At 52.9% G+C, this 19,897-nt stretch overlaps 1 protein-coding gene across 2 annotated transcripts; it reads right to left on the reverse strand.

The window, feature by feature from the left end:
* Positions 1-4,621: 4,621 nt before the first annotated feature.
* Positions 4,622-14,200, reverse strand: DOHH (deoxyhypusine hydroxylase). Of its 2 annotated transcripts, none has more exons than XM_036849315.1 (5): positions 14,096-14,200; positions 9,691-10,015; positions 7,980-8,056; positions 6,634-6,873; positions 4,622-5,372 (listed from the first exon to the last, which is right to left on the reverse strand). In XM_036849315.1, exons 2-5 carry the CDS (start codon positions 9,962-9,964, stop codon positions 5,052-5,054), a joined length of 912 nt encoding a protein of 303 aa, XP_036705210.1. In that variant the 5' UTR covers positions 9,965-10,015; positions 14,096-14,200; the 3' UTR covers positions 4,622-5,051. The 2 variants fall into 2 exon arrangements, with proteins under 2 accessions (XP_036705210.1, XP_036705209.1); XM_036849314.1 differs by lacking the exon at positions 14,096-14,200 and adding an exon at positions 13,909-14,060.
* Between the last annotated feature and the right edge of the window lie 5,697 nt (positions 14,201-19,897).

Consider the following 19,897-nt stretch of genomic DNA (forward strand, 5'->3'; position numbering starts at 1 on the left):
AGCCCCCTCCCTTCCTGAGGTCTGACCACGGTCGCTGTGCACGAGGGCCACTCAGTGGAGCCCAGGACAAGCCCAGTTCGACCAGCCAGGCAGGCACAGGTGAAGCTCCTACTGTGTGCCCCAGCCCGTGCAAAACTCAGGAGCGAAGGAAGCCCTCAGGCTAGTTAGGAAGTCAGGACCCCCAGAGACAGACCCATCCAGCTGCCGAACCAGGAATGAGGTGAGAGGCGGGGGCCGAGAAGATTCAGAGGTGGAGGAGCCCAGCGGAGCAGGCTTCTGCTTTCTGAAGCAGGTCGCTGGGCCAGCCTCTTTCTGCAAGACGTTCTCTCTACTCCGACCGAGTCATTTCTGGGCTGGTGTGCCTCTGTTTCCCATCTGATAAATGGGTGCAATAAATCCTACCTCGGAGGATTTAACGAGATAATATTAATACAAGGAAAGGGGTTGCTTAGCATACAATAGCAGGCACATTCGAAGCTCTAGCTAAGGGTTGGCCACTATTATTGTTGTTATTATTATTTTTAATCTTCTTAGTGTTTTTTGGTTTACAGGTTGCCAAGGGCTTGGTGGAGGCCAGGTGGAGTTAGGCTCTGGGACTATGGAGGAAACCAGAGTGTGGAAATAAATCAGTGTCCAGGGCTTCCCTGGTGGCGCAGTGGTCAAGAATCCGCCTACCAATGCAGGGGACATGGGTTCGAGCCCTGTTCCGGGAAGATCCCACATGCCACGGAGCAACTAAGCCCATGCACCACAACTACTGAGCTTGCACTCTAGAGCCCGCGAGCCATAACTACTGAGCCCAAATGCCACAATTACTGAAGCCCGCGCGCCTAGAGCCCGTGCTCCACAACAAGAGAAGCCACTGCAAAGAGAAGAAGCCCACGCACCGCAACGAAGAGTAGCTCCCGCTCGCCGCAACTAGAGAAAGCCCGCACACAGCAACAGAGACCCAACACAGCCAAAAATAAATTAAAAATAAAATTAATTAATTAAAAACAAAATCAGTGTCTAACCACTGGAGTCCACCAGCCAAGAAAGAGAACGTTCTCTGTCAAGACAGCGCAGATCAAAGGTGAAAGGGCTCCGATGGGCACAAGTCCAGTTTATACAACCGCCAAAGGGGCTGGAACCGGCTCCCGGGCTGGAGAGCAGGGCCCGGCTCAGCCCAGCTTCCAGAAAGAGCTTTGGGCTGGTGGGTCTTTGAAGGCGATGGAGGGGTGGCGACGGGGCTGGGCGGGGGCTTCTGCGGGGGCCCCCTCGCCGCCCTGAGCAGCGTCCTCGTCAACCCGCCAGGCCAGCGCCAGCTGCAGGTCCAGCTCCTCCAGGTCCTCGCCCTCGGGGCTCTCGGGCAGCTCTCGGGGGGCATCCTCCTGGTCCGGCTTCGGGCCGAATGCCCAGTCTGAGGCAGGAGGTTGGTGAGGAGCATCCCCGGGCCCGGCCACCCTCTGCCCCCTCCCTGGCCAAGGAGAGGCCCTCGGACACCCCCCACCAAGTGGCCCAGCAACTAGCCCAAGCCCAGGCTCGTCAAGTGGGTAGCGGCTCACCGGCCAGGTCGTGGGCGAGGTCCTTGATGAGATGACCGACAATGCGTAGGCTACGGCCACCACCAGGAACGCAGCCAGCAGCAGGTAGAGAGCGTACCTGGGGAGGCGGATGGTGTCCAGCGGCGGCGGGCGGGTACTCCTCATAGAGTGGCGAGGCCGGGCTCCAGCCCTCCATCCCCTCCTGACTGCCAGCGCTGGCATGGCAGCCACCTGGAGCAGGAGAGGCCCGGTGGTGACCCGCCGGGCGGAAAGTATTAAGGAGCTTTTGGGTAAGAGGATTTGGGGCTCCCCACGGCCTCCATCTGCCTGGATGGATCACATTGCAAATCACTTCCGCCCCCTGGCCCCCTCCCTCGCTCAGCTCCAGCCCGCCAGGTACTACCCTGCACGTCCATCCCCACCTCAGGCCTTTGCACAGAATTCTCCCTCTTCTGGAAAATCCCTGCTCTCGTGGAGCTGACGTCAAGATGGAGAGATAGACTGAGAAATGCATAACCTTAGAGTAAATGATATATCGTGTTAGAAAGCAAAGAGTGGTTTGAGGGTACTGTGGGGGGAGACCATGGTCTAAGGGGTGGGACAGCTAGGAGGGAAGGTAAAGTTCACAACAGAGCAGCCAAGCCCATGTTCAGATGACATTTGAGCAGAGACCCAGAGGAGGAAGGGAACCGGCCATGGGAGTACCAAAGGCAAGAGCTTTCCAGGCAGAGGAAACATTCGGTGCAAAGACCCTGGGGCAGGACCTTGCTGGGCTTGTTGGACGGGACCTGACTCAGGTGCTCACGGGCGCCCTGCGGTGGCTGCTGCGGGGAAGACAGGCTGTGGGGCGACGGTGGACCCGACTCAGGTGCTCACGGGCGCCCTCAGGTGGCTTTTCTGGGGAAGACAGACTGTGGGCTGAGGATGGGAGCCAGGGATGGGGAGGAGGGATTGAGCTGGTCCAGGTGGGCAATAATGATGCTGGACCAGGTGGAGGCAGAGGCTTGGCGGGGGGGGCAATGGGCAGAGCTGGGGTAGATTTTAAACTGATCAAACCCCAATGTTTGCAGGGCTGAGCAACTGAAATGGAGTTTCCATTTCCTGTGGGAGGAGCCACTTTGGGAGGGTACATGAGGAATTCTAAGGACATGCTAAATTTGGGATGCCTCATCATATCTAAGTAGAGATGTCGAAACTGGACCCGAGTCAGGAGCTCAGAGGAGGCCCCGGGCTAGAGTCAGGACAGTGGGCGTCATTGGGTCATAGATGGGGTTGGAGCCCCAAGAGTGGATGAGACCGCCCGGGCGGGGGTGTGGGTGGGGCCGGAGGACTCAGCCCTGGGCCAGTGAGGGAGCGGAACGGGGAGATGGAGGCGGGCCCGGAGGCGGAGTCCCTGAGAATTTCCCAGGAGCAGGGTGGCTGCTGAGAGGGGGAGGGCGCAGACTGAGATGTGACCACCATATTTGGACACTGGGAGGTCACCTGTGGGCAAGGACGGTTCTGGGGACAGGAGGGGCGGGGTTTGACAGAGCTGCAAGTCATGGAGTCAGGAAGGGCTGTGGGTGGTGGTGGTTCATGTTTTTAAGAAATTACAGATTGAAGGGGGGAAAACGGCGGAGGGGGTGGTGGTGGGATGAATTGGGAGATTGGGATTGACATATATACACTAATATGTATAAAATAGATAAATAAGAACCTGCTGTATAAAAAATAAATTAAATTAAATTTAAAAAAAAAGAAGAAAAAAAGAAATTACAGCCTGTCTATGCTGACGGGCAAAGAGGGAAAACTGGAGAAGGGAGAAAGGCTGAAGTGATGGCCGAGTTGGCGAGAGGGGCTGGGGGCCAGGGGATAAATGGGGGGGGGGCCCGCAGCCAGCGCCCGAGGGGTGACGCTGTGAGATAACAAGAGCTCTGTTTGGTCTTCGTCCTGGTTCCTGGCTTGGAGCTCCCAGGACCGTGTAATTTCCTGAGTGATGGGGAGAGATGAGCCGCCTTTGTGGTTCATAATCAGCCCCTTTCCACCACGCCTGCGTGTATGCTAATGAGGGCAGGGGCGTGGAGCTTCGGGATGGGGGCTGGTGGCCAGGGGAACTGACCCTGGGATTAGAGGGATGGAACTTTCAGCCCCACCCCCCAGGGAGAGGAGAGGGGCTGGGGACTGAGCTTATTGCCAATGGCCAGTGATTTGCCAAATCATGCCCACGTGATGGAACCCTCCATTAAAACCCTACAGGAAGGGGCTTGGAGAGCTTCCGAGCAGGTTAAAAGCATCCACCCCAAACTCCACGGGGACAGAAGCTCCTGTGTTTCCGACCCTTCAGACCTTGTGCCTCTTCATCTGGCTGTTCATTTGCCTCGTTTATGATAAACAGGTTAAGTAAAGTGCTCTCCTGATTCTGTGAGCCATTCTTGCAAATCATCAAATGTGAAGAGGGGGTGGTGGGAACCCCAATTCATAACCAGTCGGTCAGAAGTATGGGAGGTCCGGACTTGGGACCTGCATCTGAAGTGGGGGCAGTCCTGCAGGACTGAACCCTGAACCTGGAGGGTCTGCACTGATTCAGGGTAGATAGTGTCAGAACTGAATTGAATTGCAGGACGCCCAGCTGACATCCACGGAGAAACGGAGAATTGCTTGGTGTGGAAAATGCGTCACATGTAAAATTAGGTTCTCTTGTTAACACCCATTTTATAGAGCGGTAAATGGGCTGCTTGAGACTGCATGAGGAGGAAGTAAGGGGAGGTAGGTAGGATGGGAACTCATAGCCCGGACTCTTAGTCATACCACTAAACCCCTTCTCCTATGCCCCCAATAGTAGGTGAGGATAAGGCTTAGAGAGGGCCAGGATGTAGGGCTGTTCCCCCTCAACCCCCTTGGAGGGGGTCTGGCTGGGCAGATTTTACCCCTGGGAACTGATGTGAAACAGGGCCACAGGCTTGTGTCAGTCACACAGTGTCTGGGACAGGGCAGATCCCAGAGCTGAGCTCTCCAAACGCCCTGGCCCCCCACACTTAGGATATGTTCCTTTAGAGCAGCTGACCCTCACCCCAGAGGCCCCCCAACACACTCTGAGAGTCATCGCTTGGCAAAAATAATTTAATAGTCCATTTGGGGAATGTCCTGGGACCTGCTTGTCCCTGCCTGAACTCCAGCCCAGGCCACCCCACCCAGGGACCACCTGCCCACCCCAAGGACAGCCCTCAGACCCTGCCCAAGCCCGACGGGGACGGGTTTGCCCACAGCACCTTTCCCTGCACCCCCTCATTCCTAGAGAAGCTGGGCCACAGCACCCCAACCCCCCAGAGCATAGCCCTGTCCCCGGATCCCCTAGATACCCCTCCCACACCAACACTGCAGCCCTGCACTCAGAGGGGCAGAGAAGAGACCTCAGCCTGGCCCCGGGGAGCCTGCAGTCCACTTGGGGGTTCAAGATGCGAAAGCGGCTGGGAGACAGGGAAGCGAGATGCAATTCATTCCAACATGGTTTATGGGCAGAGTCCTCGAGGGAGACAGCCGGGCGCGGCCCTAGGAGGGGGGTGGGCGCAGGTGCTCCAGCCCGTCCGCGTACTGGAAGGCCGGCCCCGTCTCATACTCGTACATGTCCAGGGCCACCTCGCAGCTCTCCCGCACCACACGCTCGGGGTCTGCCGCGTGGGCCCGCAGGGCGGCCAGGCAGGCAGGCCGGGCGATGGCCCCCAGGGCCTCCGCGCACTCGTGCCGCACCATGGGGTTCTCGGTGGGTCGCGCCAGGGCCGCCACCAACTGGGGCACGGCCGCCTCATGCTGCAGCTGGCCCAGGACGTAGCCGATCTCGTGGCGGAAGAGGGCACTGCCGCAGCGCAGGCCGGTGGGAGAGAGAGTTGCGGGCTGGGGGCGCCATCGGGACAGGGGGGAGCTGAGGCGGGGCAGCCTGGGGACAGAAGTGTCCAAGAGGGGTGGAAAGGGTTCCCGTCTCGAGGACCACCCCGCCCTGGTGACTCAGCGCTGCTCAGAGGGAGGACCGGAGACACGGGGCAGGAGAAGCAGCGAGGGTCCAGCCAGGCACTGGGAACTCCGCCCTCCCTCCGGCCGGACCAGGCATGGCCTCCTCCTTCCCAGGCCCAGGGTCCCTCCCGGCCTCTGCCTGGGCTTCTGTACTCTGCGTTGTCCTCACACCAGCCAGTGCTATTTGCAGGCATGTTGTGCATTTGTGCTTCTGGGTTGCTTCCCACACGACTCCACACACGATAGAGTCTTATCAGTGACACTGGGAGTCCCGGGCCTTTCACCCCACCACAGCCAGACAGGCCACACTTCTCCTGATGGGGACCCGCGGCCGGACCTGGGAGCGACCTGCCTGCGATCAGGTGCCACTTCTCAGGCAGAGCTGGTTTGAAGCAGGCCCACCAGACTGTGCAGCCCCCTGCTCCGAGCATTACCCCAGGACAAACCCACCACCCACCCGCTCTGTGCTCCCACCCAGCATCCCCTGGGTCCCGGGTCATGGTGATGGCCGGGCATCTCCTCTGCCAGACAGGAAGCTCCAGGAGGGCAGAGGGGGCTCTGAGTGCTCTGTGGACCAGAAGCAGACCACCTCAGGCATGGGGGGGGGTGCCAGGGGACCCCAGGATTCCCTGAGTCCCCCCCCCTCCTTTTCAGGAGGGGGAACCACAGCCCCACAGGCTTGCACGGGGCTCCCTGCAGAGCTGGGATGAAAATGACACAAGTAAATGATGACAGGGCCTCTGGGGAATTCCCTGGTGGGCCAGTGGTTAAGACTCTGCGCTTCCAATGCAGGGGGTGCAGGTTTGATCCCTAGTCGGGGAACTAAGATCCCGCATGCCTCGCGGCATGGCCAAAAAAATTTAAAAAACAAAAACAAAAAACAAAAAAACAGGGCCTCTGGGGATCAAATCCCAACTCTGCTGCTCGGACCACTGTGTGATCTTGGGCAAGTATCTCTGCCTCTCTGGGCCTAGGCTTCCTCCACAGAGAAGAGGGGGTAATAAGAGGAGTACCTGCCCCAGGATGCAAGTGCCCTGGGACGCTGGGCTGCCCCGTATGACAGATGTGGCCACTGGGCCTCCCCAAGGGGCCCCGACCCTGCCCCCCGGGGCCCCTCCTCACCCTCGGCCAGCGCCAGGGCAGCCTCCTCCCCGCCAGCGTCGCGCAGGGCGAACATGGCTCGGTATCGGTCGAAGAGCGGCCGGGCCTCATCCAGCAGCGCCCCCCGCAGCTGCCCCACGTCGCGTTCCTCGGCGGATGGGGCCGGATCCACGGAGCGGTAGGGCCCCTGAGCCACCGGCTCCCCGCTGTGCTGCTGCAGCCACTCCAGCCGCCGGACGGCCAGCTGGCACGTCTCTGCCACCTGCGGGGACAGCGGGGTGGATGTGCCGGGCCCTCCCCCAGCCCCCAGGGCTCCCGGTTTAGCAGGGGTGGAGCCAGCAGACACAGGACCAACTGATCCTTCCAGACTGGAGACAAACCAGCAGGGGCTGCTGTTGTTAGAAAGTGACCAGGGGCAGAGGGCCAGGAGGGGCTAGCTCGAAGGTGACATCAGAACCAGTGAGAGAGGCGTCAGGTGGAATCAGCCAGTGCAAAGGCCCCGAGGCAGGACGTGCCGGACCTGTCAGGGAAGAGCCAACAACAGAGATGACCTGAGGTGGCTGGGCCAGACTACTTGGGGCCTGCGGGCTTGGGATTTTGTCCTAAAGGTGATGACAAACCGTGAGTCTTTAGGCACAGAGTAGGTTAACAGATGATGGATAAACAAATGTGGTCCCTCCACACACGGGAACATCACTCAGCCAGGAAAAGGAGAGAAGCACTGACACTCGCTACCACGTGGATGGACCCTGAGAACACGATGCTCAGTGAGAGAAGCCAGACACAGAAGGACACACAGTGTGTGATTCCACTGATGGGAAACGTCCAGAACAGGCAGATCCACAGACACAGAGAGTGGGTTCATGGTTGTCAGGGGCCGGGGAGGGGGTGGGGAGTGACTGCTGATGGGGGTGGGGTTTCCTTTTGGGGGGGATGGAATGTTCTGGAATTAGATAGTGGCGACGGCTGTACAACTCTGTGGATGTACTAAAAACCACCCAAGTGTATATTTTCAAAGGGTGGATATTATGGTATGTGACATATCTCAATAAAACTGTTATTTAAAGAAAAAAGAAGGAAGGAGGAAGGCAGCAGGGAGACCCTGGACGAGGCTGGGTGGCCCCGGGCGGCAGAGGTGGAGAAGTGGGTGGGTTGGGGGATCTCCCACAGGTGCAGGGACTGCCGGTGGGAGTCCGGGAGAGGGGAGAGGGGGACAGGGCCGGCCGACCAGGGCAGGTGTTACATGTGAATCAAGAGTTCAGCTTTGCCCAGTGGGGCAGTGGTCCTCTCTTGGCATCCCTGGGCCAGGTGGTTACCCTGGCAACCAGGCACAGGGTCTGAGGGGGTGTGGGGGAGGGGCTGCGTTACCTCGATGACAGGGTCGGTGGAGTACTGCTTCAGGATCTCCAGCACCTCTGGGTTCCCAATGGCCCCCAGGGCCTCCCCTGAGAAGAACGGGGCAGAGAGCTCATGTTGGTTGGCTGGAAAACGCCCTGAATGCCTCGGCGGGTGGAGAGGCGCTAACCAGCACCAACGCCTCCTCCGTGATCCCCCTCCCCATCGCTCTGCCTGTATCCTGCAGGCTGCTCCAGCCACTGAGGTTTGGAGCTGGAGCCGGTCCAGCCCTGAAGCTGTGCCAATTAGAGTCCCTTCCCCAGAAATCAGGCTTTGCTGGAACCAGACTCGGACCCCGCCCCGGCCCGCACCCCCAGAGCTCATGGCCTAGAGGGGAGACACAGACAAGCGTGTCATTACAACTTGGGGACACGGGTGGCAAGGAGCCAAGAACAGCTGGCTGAGTCGAGCCCATCAAGGGGAGCCCTGAAAACCTGGAGGAGGTTTTTAAGTTGCAGTGTGGGCAAGGAGGGTCAGCAGACCAGCACCATCCTGTCTCAGGGCCTTTGCAAAGGCTTTGCCCGCTACCTGGAGCACCTTTCCCCAGACATCTACCTAGATAACTCCCTTACTTCACTCGGGTCTTTAATTGGTACCACCAATTAAAAATGGCAACACCGGACTTCCCTTGTGGTCCACTGGTTAAGACTCTGCGCGTCAAATGCAGGGGGTGCGGGTTCAATCCCTGGTCGGGGAACTAGGATCCCACATGCCCCGTGGTGAGGCCAAAAAAAAAAAAGGCAACACCTCCAGCACCCCCATCCCGCCCCTTGCTTTATTTTCCTCCTTAGCACTTACATAAGTGTTTCCACCATAACACGATTGGGTGTTCTACAAAATCACACACTCAAACAAACAGCGCTTATGCGACAAGAGAGGTTTGGGGTCGAACATTCTTTGTAAGGAGAGCTCCAACAGGATCAGTGATTGCGATCTTGAGAGGTCCCCAGGGCAGCCTGGCATAGCTGGAGATTACCGTGGGGAATATTAAAAAGGCCCAAAAACAATCAAATGGCAACAATGCGCCCTGCTGGGCTCGCTGGATATATCAATACAAACGCAGCCTCGGCTGCACAGACCCGCCAGGGATGTTCCTATTCCATCTTGTTTGCCGTCTGAGTCCCTTGTGAGAACAGGGCCTGGCCCACAGCAGGCAGTCCATAAACATGTCCGGTGAATGAACTGAATGAGTGACCTCAGGGGTTGACCATCCATGGCCACCATCCAAAGACACCATATGTCTTTGTATGAGCGAAGAATGGTTTTTTTCCGTTTTAAATGGTTTTTTAAAAATCAAAAGGGGACTTCCCTGGTGGTGCAGTGGTTAAGAATCCGCCTGCCAATGCAGGGGACACGGGTTCGATCCCTGGTCTGGGAAGATCCCACATGCCGCGGAGCAACTAAGCCCGTGAGCCATTTAAAAAAAAAAAAAAAAAAAAAGAAAAAATCAAAATCAAAAGGATCACATTCTATGACGCGTAAAAGTGATGTGAGATCCAAATCTCAGGGTCCATACAGTTGGACTGGCTGGCGGCCACACGCCCATCTGTTGACTGGGGTTCAGGGTGGCGCTTATGCTGCAGGGGCAGAGTTGAGACCCGGGACAGAGACCGTGGGAAGATATTTATCGCCCACCCCTTCCAGAGCCAGCCTGGTATAGCCCGCACCCTCACCCGCCGCTCACCTGCCTCGTGGCGCACCATGGGCTCCTGGCGGGTGTCACGCAGCACGGCCACCAGCACGGGGATGGCCCGCGAGTCCTGCATCTGGCCCAGGCAGTAGGCCAGCTCGTGCTTGAGTAGGGCCGAGTCGTCGCTGAAGGCCCGGCTGATCCAGGAGATGGCTGCTGGACCCCCGAGCCCGCGCAGTGTGAACAACGCCCGGAAGCGGGCCTGCAGGGGCTTCTGGGGGTCCACCAGCGTCTGCCCCACGCCCTCCACCTCCTGCTCCGTCACCATGGCGCCGCCGCTGGGCTTGGGCTAAACCAGGGGACTCGTGGGCTTGAGAACCTGCGGCAGAAAACCAAGAGGCCAGGTGAGAGGCGCCCTTCGCCGCTCGCTGACTTGTTCGTTTCAGAGTTAGGACCTCGGGGGTGGGGGTGGTTTCCTAACTGCTGACCAGCCTGGGCATCTGGGTTCAAAGCCCGGCTCCGGCCCTGCCTACTTGCTGTGTGGCCTTCCCTAAGGTACTTTCCCTCTCTGAGCCTCTGGCCTATACAGTAAGTCCCCTACATACAAACGAGTTCCCATTCCAAGAGCGCTTCTGTAAGTCCAATTTGTTCATAAGTCCAACAAAGTTAGCCTAGGTACCCAACTAACACAATCGGCTATAGAGTACTGTAATAGGTTTATAATACTTTTCACACAGATAATACATAAAAAAAAAAACCACAAAAAAATAAAGGAAATTGAGAAGTTTCTCTATCTCCTCCATCACTTTTCCACACTTCTTTGGTATTATCGTTGACATCATTGGTACAGCAGATTTCACACGTTCCATGATCTTGTCCTTGTTCTTTAGAATTTTTCCGATGGCTGAACGATTCACGTTATAAGAACGAGTGACGTCTACCATCTTTTCGCCTGACCCCAGTCTCTCAATTATTTTCACTTTTGTTTCCATTGTTATTGCTTGGCGGTTCTTAGCAGTACCAGCTACATCACCACTGCTTTTACGCTTGCTTCCGGACATCCTGGGCTTGAAATAAAGATACTGTACTACTGTACTCTACACAGTACTGTAAAGTACACAAAAGCACAACCACTTGTAGAGGATGCACACACGTGACAAGGCACGCCAGACACATGAACTAACTTACTGGACATGTGAACGCACGTCCACGTCTTTGAAAGTTCGCAACTTGAAGGTCTGTATGTAGGGGACTTACTGTCCACTGGCAATGACCTCTGCTGGTCTGCTCTCTACACAGCAGCCAGAGGGAATGTGGTAGCTGGTCCCCAAGATGACCCTCAATGACCCCCACCTCCTGGTATCCGTGCCCTGTGTGGCCCCCTCCCACACCAAATAGGGCTGACCTGGGTGAATAACAGGATATGGGAGAAATGGCAGTGTGACTTCTGCGGGTCATAAGAGACACTGTGGCTTCCTCCTTGCTGGCTCTAGCGGAAGCCAGCAGCCATACTGTGAGGAGGCTCAACCAGCCGTATGTAGGGGCCCACGTGGTGGGGAACGAGGCCTCCCACCAACAGCCAGGTGAGAGCAGCGGGTTGAGAGCAGCTTCTCCAGCCTTCAGATGACGCAGCCCCAGCCAGTGTCTGCACTGCAACGTCACAAGAGATGAGAGCCACAACCACCTGGCTAAACCTGGTCCAGATCCCTGGCCCACAGAAGCTGTGGGAAGTAGTGTTTACTATTCTTTAAAGCTACTAAGTATGGAGTAATTTGTTACAAAGCACAGGTAACTGATACAAGAATCCTTTCAGTATATAAACTGGACCCTGTGACTCCCTCACAAAATCCTCCTATGGGCCTCAAGACTCCAAACTCCTTAACTGTCCCAATGGCCCTGCACGACCTGCCCCCATCACCTCCCCACTCTCCCCTCCTCCCTCTCTCCCCCTCACTCACTCTGCTCCACCAACCAGGCTTCCCCACTGTTCCTCCAACACACCAGGCACGGTCCTGCCCCAGGGTCTCTGCACGGGCTATTCCCGCCCTCAGGAACACTCTTCCCCAAATGCCCCCATGCTCACTCTCTCATTTCCTTGGGTCGCAAATGCCACAGGGGAAGCCTTCCCCTGATCCCGGTCTTGTTCTGCTTTATCTTTCTTCGAAGCAATTACCACCACGAGATATCATATTTGATATTTCGGTTTAGCTGCTTATGGTTGGTCTTAACCCTCGTATGAGAACTCTGAAGGCAGGGACTGAGTCTCTCTTAGTCACTGCTGTACTCCCAGCCCACAACTCCTCAGTAAGAACAATGACCATAATAATAACAGCAACTGACATTTACCATAGGATGTGCTATGTGCCACACATCTCTTCTAAGCCCTTTACATTCCTGAACTCATTCCATCCTCGCCATAACCCTTTGAGACAAGCACCATGATTGTCACCGTTTTACTGGAGAGGACACACAAGCACAAAGAGGTGAATCACTTGCTTAGGAACCACTGAAGAGTTATAAATCCAGGCAGCTGGGCTCCAGCTCTAAACCACAAACACCATGTTGAATAGATGGATTAAGATTAAAAGACACAGCTAAGGCTGGGCTCCATCCTCCAGACCAATGACATGCTTCGTAAACCTGACAAGCAGGCTGTAGCTCCCAGAGGCGTCAGTAGGGCTGAGCAGGTATAATGGGGGAAGTGCAGCTGCCTGCACACAGGTGACCATCAAAGGACGTGACATGCAAAAGAGCGGTCATCAGAAACCACAGAAGCCAGGGGTGAGCAAGCTGGCAAGGCATCATGGACCGTCGAGACCCAACTCTTTCTTCTACACAGATGAACTGTGACCTGTCTGGGGTCACACAGCAAGTCAAGTGCAGACAGCGCCCAGGACTCCTGAATCCCGGTCTCTGCAGGGCCTCCCTCAAGACACAAAGGAGAGACACACACTATTTTGTTCGCTGTTGTATCCCCAAGGCCAGGGCAGTGTCTGTCGCTATGGCAGCAGGCACTCAATAAGTGTTGTTGAATGAACTGAGCATCCACTGCCTGCCAGGCACGGTACTGAGTGGTTTATACACAGTATAAATCTGTATCATCTGTAAAATGGGCGTAAGGGGCACATGGACATCACAGAGTTGCTGTGAATGGAATGATGCTCATAGAGCACTTAGTACCCACTGCTGGTACTTAGTAGGCACTTGATAAACCAGAGCTGGTATTAAATATTTCCACAGGGAGGGCCTTCCCTGGTGGCGCAGTGGTTAAGAATCCGCCTGCCAATGCAGGGGACACGGGCTCGAGCCCTGGTCCGGGAAGATCCCACATGCCGCGGAGCAACTAAGTCTGTGCGCCACAACTACTGAGCCTGCTCTTTAGAGCCCGCGAGCCACAACTACTGAAGCCCGCACGCCTAGAGCCTGTTCTCCTCAACAAGAGAAGCCTGCGCACCGCAACGAAGAGTAGCCCCCGCTCGCCGCAACGAAGACCCAACGCAGCCAAAAATAAATAAATAAATTTATTTTAAGAAAAATCTCCACAGGGAGCCCAACACCCACCTCTATACGCAGGAAGCCAAGTAAGGCGGTACACCTGGAAGTCTGCTACTCATATTTTAGGCCCATTTTTCAGTGGGAAGGGGGACAGGGGTATGGACATGGGGTTGAGGGGATCAGCCCCCAACCAAGGCAGAATCTGGGAATCCGCTCACCCCTGCGAAGGTGTGTCTTAGAGACAGACACGTAGAATTAGCAAGGGATGGAGGAAGAGACGTTCTGGATACTGGAAATCCGCCCCCTTGAGAATTCTCTAAACCAAGAATTCCCAACAAAAAGATCTCCGATAACTAGACGCGCCCCTCAGAGAGGGGTCGCCCCGACACGGCATACCTCGGGGCTGCTCGCAGGATCCCCCAGCGACGACCAGCTCCCCAAAGCTCCTTGGAAGAGACTCCCAGGAACTGGGTGTCTCTAGCTCTGTTTATGTGGATCCCCCAGTACTGGATCCCTCACAGGTTGGTTCTCCCAGAACCCCAATAAAGGCGTTGCCCAACATGGGACCCCCGCCCCACGTGCTGACTCTTTAGTGAAGAGATCCCCGGAGGCAGAGTCTCCAGTGTTCGTGGGGAAGAGCTCGCCGGGACCTGTCAGAAGAAAGCCCTTCGACACCCCCAGCCAAAGAATCCCAGAGCCGGGACCCACAGCGAGGCGTCCTCCACGTTCCCCCCGCCGCCGGAACGCCCCAGCGAGCTCCCGGATCAGAGGACCTACCGGACCGGCCTGCTCCCACCGCTGCCACCAACCGAGACGCTCCTAGAGCGCTTTGGGGGCCGCCATCTTGACGCCCACGTGACAGGGCCGGACGGTACCAACGCAGCACCGAGGGGGAAATCTAGTCAAAGGCTCCGCAGCGTGAGGAGGCCCGGAAGCGCGAGTTAGCACTGGTGCCATAGCTCACCCTCACATATCAGGCGGAGTCTAAGGGAATTTCTCAGGGAAAGGGAAGGGCAACTTCCATCCTTTCCCTGCAAGAGATTTTCTCCGGCCTCCCCAGCCAGTACGACCAGTGGAAATGGTTTGTGCCGATTCAGCCCGGAGGTAGGGCCGGCTAGCGATAGAGCATGCGTAGCGTCCCTGGGGCGCGGTCAAGTTTCAGGGGCGCGGCCAATGGAGTCGCGTGGCTAGACGCGAGATTGGGAGGGATGAAAAAAAGGACTTGACCCAGTCGTTCGTTTATTCATTCATTTAACAAATAGTTTATGGGCGCTGAGGACAAGACGGCCTGCAGCCCTTACCCTTATCAACCTCACAGTCTGGTTGTCTGAAGGAGACAAACAGTAATAGGATAAGTAAAAATACATATTAGGTGGTGACAGGCTAAGGAGGAAAAAATAGGCACGTTGGTGCGTGTATGGCGTGGGCAGTTTTAGGAAGGACTTGGCTTTACTCTGACAAAATGAGAAACCACTGGAGTGTCGTAATCAGGGAAATGGCATGCTCTGACTGTTAACAGGATCATTCAGGCTGGTGAGTAGAACACAGGAGGGACGGTGAAGGGAGAGAGAAGTATTCAGATTCTGGATTAATTCTGAAGGTGGAGCAAACAGGATTTGTGGCTGGATTGGATATGGCATTTGGAAGAAAGAGTTCTGTTAAGGCTAAGTGCAAGGTTTTGACACGTAGGAAGGATGGAGCAACCATGAACCATTAGCCTCCCCATCCTAGACATCCAGGGTCCTGTTAACTCTACCTCTGAAATAGAGTCGTAATTCAGGCACTTTGCTCATCTACCGCCCCCATGAAGGTCCAAGCCACCACTGGCTGCCACCAGCCAGAGAAAAGAGAGCTTGTAAGCGATTGTGTCAAAAGAATATAGCGGTACCTCCAAAAGTTAAACATAGAACTACCATATGATCCAGCAATTCCACTCCTAGTTACACCCAAGAGAAATGAAAGCAGGGACTCAGATAACTGTACATCCATCTTCATCAAAGCATTATTCACAGTGGCCTCAGGCCCTGGTAACCTCTATTATATTTTCTGTCTCTGATTTTGACTACTCTAGGAAGCTTAGAAAGTGGGATCGAACAATATTTGTCCTTTTGTGTCTGGCTTATTTCACTGAGCATAGTTACCCTCAGGGTTCATCCACGCTGTAGCGTGAATCACAATTTCCTTCCTTTTTAATTTCCTTCCTATTGCATGAATGGACCACATTTTGTTTATCTGTTCATCCATCAATGGACATTTGGATTGTCTCCACCTTTTGGCTATTTTAAATAATGCTGCTCTGAACATTGGTGTACAAGTACCTCTTTGATTCCCTATTTTCAAATCTTTTGGGCATATACCCAGGAGTGGAATTTCTGGATCATATGGTAGTTCTATGTTTCACTTTTTGAGGAACTGCTGAACTTTGTCCACAGCAGCTGCACCACTTTACATTCTCAGCAGCAACATTCAAGGATTCCAATTCCTCCACATTGTCACCAGCACTTGTTATTTTCTGTTTTGATAGTAGCCATCCTAATGGATGTGAAGGGTGTGACTTATTTGGAGATGCATAAAAAGTGAGATATATTGATGGATGGATAAAAGGATGGATAAATACATAATAGGGCAAATATAGTAAAATGTTCATTGGAGAAAGTGGACGGTGGGCATATGACAGTGCACTGTAAAATTCTTTCAACTTTTCTGTACATCTGAAAGTTTCCTCAACAAACTGTTGGAAAAATAGGTGGCAGGGAAAAGGAGAGCTACTTCTATTCTCAGTGATTAAACATTTCAAAGTTAAACATTAGAAAAGTGTCTTAACTTTTAAATGTGGAACCTTTGAGTCTGCAAATCCATTTTGAGGAATTTCGCTGACACTAGTGTAAAGAAAAGTGAAAAAAGAAGTATTCATTGCAACATTATTTAAAATGGCAAAAAAGGGCTTCCCTGGTGGCGCAGTGGTTAAGAATCTGCCTGCCAATGCAGGGGACATGGGTTTGAGACCTACAAAAGGATGGGAAGATCTACCCACGTTGAATGAAACCTGGTCCAAGATGTACTTCCAAAAAGTGAAGAGAGCAAGGCACAGCATCAATAATGTGATCTCATTTACATAAATGGATTTAGATATGTAAATTACATATGGGTAAAATTTTTGAAAAATGGCCAACAATTTACCCAGAGTACTTACTTTAAATCTTATACCTCCTTGTGCTGCTTGAATTTTTTTTACTGTACTATTTTATTTGGACATTTGTTAGGGATGTGACAGCAGCCCCTTCAGGGCGAGCTGGCAGCCTTCACAAGGTGGTCACTTTGATCAGGGGACAGAATTCGCCTGGCTACTCAGGGTCCTGTTCTCAGCCATCTCCTGCTTTCTGGGTCAGGCAGGAAGCATAAGGGGGTGAATCAAACATAACGGGGGCCTGGGGCACCCAAGCTCCTTCTATGGGTGGCTGCCACCCCTCTCCAGCCAGTCATTGCCCTTTTTGGCCGGATGTTCCTTTTTTTTTTTAATTTTAAATCTTTATTTTTTGGTCGCACCGCGTGGCATGTGGGATCCTAGTTCCCTGACCAGGGATTGAACCCGAGCTCCCTGCATTGCGAGCATGGAGTCCCAACCACTGGACCACCAGGGAAGTTCCCTAGATGTTCCATTTTTAAGGGAAGCCAGGCAGCAATTGATTTTACATGCAATCTCTCCTTTAAAACATGAGGGCGATTAATGAAAAACATCAACATGCCACGCACAGCAAATAAGTCACTTTGATAGGCCAACTGCTGATTTAAACATTCAGTTATTCATTTTGCAAATATTTATTATCTGCTGTGTGGCAGGCGCTGTCCTGGGACAGAGGGCAGAAAACGAACAGACGGTCTCTGGCCTCATGGAGCCGACATCCCGATTATTGTTACTTTTCTTTTCTTTTTTTAAATTTTATTGGGGTATAGTTGGTTTACAATGTTAGTTTCAGGTGTTCAGCATAGAGGTTCAGTTATACATATACCTATTTCCATTCTTTTTTAGGTTCTTTTCTCATATAGGTTATCACAGAATATTGAGTAGAGGGACTTACCTGGTGGTCCAGTGGTTAAGACTCCACACTCCCAATGCAGGGGGCCCGGGTTCGACCCCTGGTCGGGGAATAGATCCCGCATGCCACAACTAAAGATCCCACGTGCCATAACTAAGACCCGGCACAGCCTAAATAAATAAATAATAAAATAAATAAATATTTTTTTTGAAGTATATTGAGTAGAGTTCCCTGTGCTCTACAGTAGGTCCTTGATGGCTATCTAGTTTATATATAGTAGTGTCTTACTTTTCTATTGTCTTTCTGTGTGTTGGAAAGCTGACGCAGAGAACTGGCTTTACAGTGGACCTGCCTGGCTCGCAGGGCCGCCATCTGGACCACGTTTGGTGGCTCACACTAATGTCCACACAGGACTACCCTGGGTGCTGTGTTGACTCTGGAAGGCTTCGGGGCAGCGTGCCAGGTGTGATCGGGCCCAAGGATGCTCTGGGAGTGAGTGGAGATAGACCCAGGGGTGCAGGAAGCAGATATGGGAGGCCACACCCAAAAGCCGGGCCTGTGTATGTCCGAGAACTTGGAATCTTGAACCTGCAGATCTATTGACAATAGATCTAAAGCCAATCTATTGACACTAGGTTGTGGTATAGAAAGTGCAGCGTATATTGCAGGGTCAAGCAAGGAGTCCAGGTAGCTAGTACTTAAGAGACCCAAACTCCCCAAAGCCTTTCAGGGAAAGGTGTTTTTGTTTTGGTTTGGTTTTTGTTTGTTTGTTTGTTTTGTTTTGCTTTTTAATTGAAGTATAGTTGATTTACAATCTTGTGCCAATCTCTGCTGTATAGCAAAGTGGCTCAGTTATACACATATATACATTTTTTATATTCTTTTCCATTATGGTTTATCACAGGATATTGAATATAATTCCCTGTGCTATACATTAGGACCTTGATGTTCATCCATTATAAATGTAATAGTTTGTATTTACCAGCCCCAAACTCCCAGTCCGTCACTCTCCTTCCCCCCCCCACCTTGGCAACCACAAATCTGTTTTCTATGTCTATGAGTCAGTTTCTGTTTTGTAGATAGGTTCATCTGTGCCATATTTTAGATTCCACATATAAGTGATATCATATGGTATTTGTCTTTCTCTTTCTGACTTACTTCACTTGGTATGAGAATCTCTAGTTGCAACCATGTTGCTGCAAATGGCATTATTTCATTCTTTTTTTACGGCTGAGTAATATTCCATTGTATGTCTGCACCACATCTTCTTTATCCATTCAGCTGCTGATGGGTTGTTATAAACAAAAAGTCCATTGGAGAAAACTGGGGGTTCAGACTGTAGTTTAAGTTGTTTCCACGTTTTGGCTATTGTGAACAGTGTTGCTATGAACATAGGAGTGCATGTATCTTTTTGAATTACAGTTTTGTCCAGGTATATTCCCAGGAGTGGGATTGCTGGATAACATGGTAATTCTATTTTTAGTTTTCTGAGGAACCTCCACACTGTTTTCCATAGGAGCTGTACCAACTTACATTCCCACCAACTGTGTAGGAGGGAAAGGTTTTTAAAGACAGGGTAAGGGAGAGGGTTTGTGGGGTGTGTGATCAGCTCATGGACATTCTTCTGATTGGGTGATGGTGAGGTAACTGGGAGTCAACATCGTCAGCCTTCTGATTCCAACCGGTCTGGGGTCTATGTGCTTGTGGGCATCATGCAGTTAACTTCTTCCACCTGGTGGGGGTTTCAGTATCTGCAAAACAGCTCAAAGGACATGGCTCAGAATATCATCTATAGCCCTTGAGGACGAACTAAAAGTCCTTGACTTTGTTTAATGGCTAAAATATTATTAGTTTGTCTTGCTTGACTGTTTTCCTTCCTTTCTGCATTTTCTCACTTCTGATAAAATTTACTCTTTTGAACTTGGGGAAGGCCTAGAAGGCTAAAGTCCTTCTACAGACAAGAGGCAGGCAGAGACTTCCTTGGTGGTCCAGTGGTTAAGAATCCACCTTCCAATGCAGGGGACGTGGGTTCGATCCTTGGTCGGGGAACTAAGATCCCGCACACCATGGGGCAACTAAGCCTTCATGCCACAACTAGAGAGCCCACGCACCACAACTAGAGAGAAGCCTGCGCGCTGCAACTGGAGAAGCCCACGCACCGCATGCCGCAACTAAGATCCAACGCAGCCAAATAAATAAATATTTAAAAACAACAACAAAAAAGGAGGCAGGCGGAGGACATGGAGGTGGGGGTGGTGTGTCTGTTCCGGGAAGGCTCCATAGCGTCCTGCTCCGTTACAGTAGAAATTAAGAATGCCCCATTCTGGCTTCCTGACTCCACTTTTTTTTTTTTTTTTTTTGGCCGTGAGGCGCGTCTTGCAGGATCTTAGTTCCCCGACCAAGGATCAAACCCAGGCCACAGCAGTGAAAGCTCCGAGTCCTAACCACTGGACCTCCAGGGAACTCCCTACTCCATTTTAAATGAGGTTTCTGTTTACTAATTTTCACACAGATCTCCAATTGTAGGAGTGGAATAGCTGGGCCATCCGGTAATTCTACATATAACTTTATGGGTAACAGCCAGTGTTCCCATAGTCGCTTCCCTATTTTACAATCCCACAGCAATGTATGAGGGTTCCACGTCTTTGTCAACACTTCTTTTCCTGGGTTGGGGTGATGGGGTGTTTATTTTTATTATTATTTTTAAAATCACAGCCATCCAGAAGGCT

Source organism: Balaenoptera musculus, chromosome 3, assembly GCF_009873245.2.
Source record: "Balaenoptera musculus isolate JJ_BM4_2016_0621 chromosome 3, mBalMus1.pri.v3, whole genome shotgun sequence".
Classification (NCBI taxonomy): Eukaryota; Metazoa; Chordata; class Mammalia; order Artiodactyla; family Balaenopteridae; genus Balaenoptera; species Balaenoptera musculus.

Coding starts and splice junctions, on each gene's coding strand:
- DOHH (XM_036849315.1), bottom strand. CDS start 9,964: ATGGTGACGGAGCAGGAGGTGGAGGGCGTGGGGCAGACGCTGGTGGAC. Junction 8,057..9,690: donor CATGGTGCGCCACGAGGCAG/GTGAGCGGCGGG, acceptor CGTTCTTCTCAG/GGGAGGCCCTGGGGGCCATT. Junction 6,874..7,979: donor CCACCGACCCTGTCATCGAG/GTAACGCAGCCC, acceptor CTGTCCCCGCAG/GTGGCAGAGACGTGCCAGCT.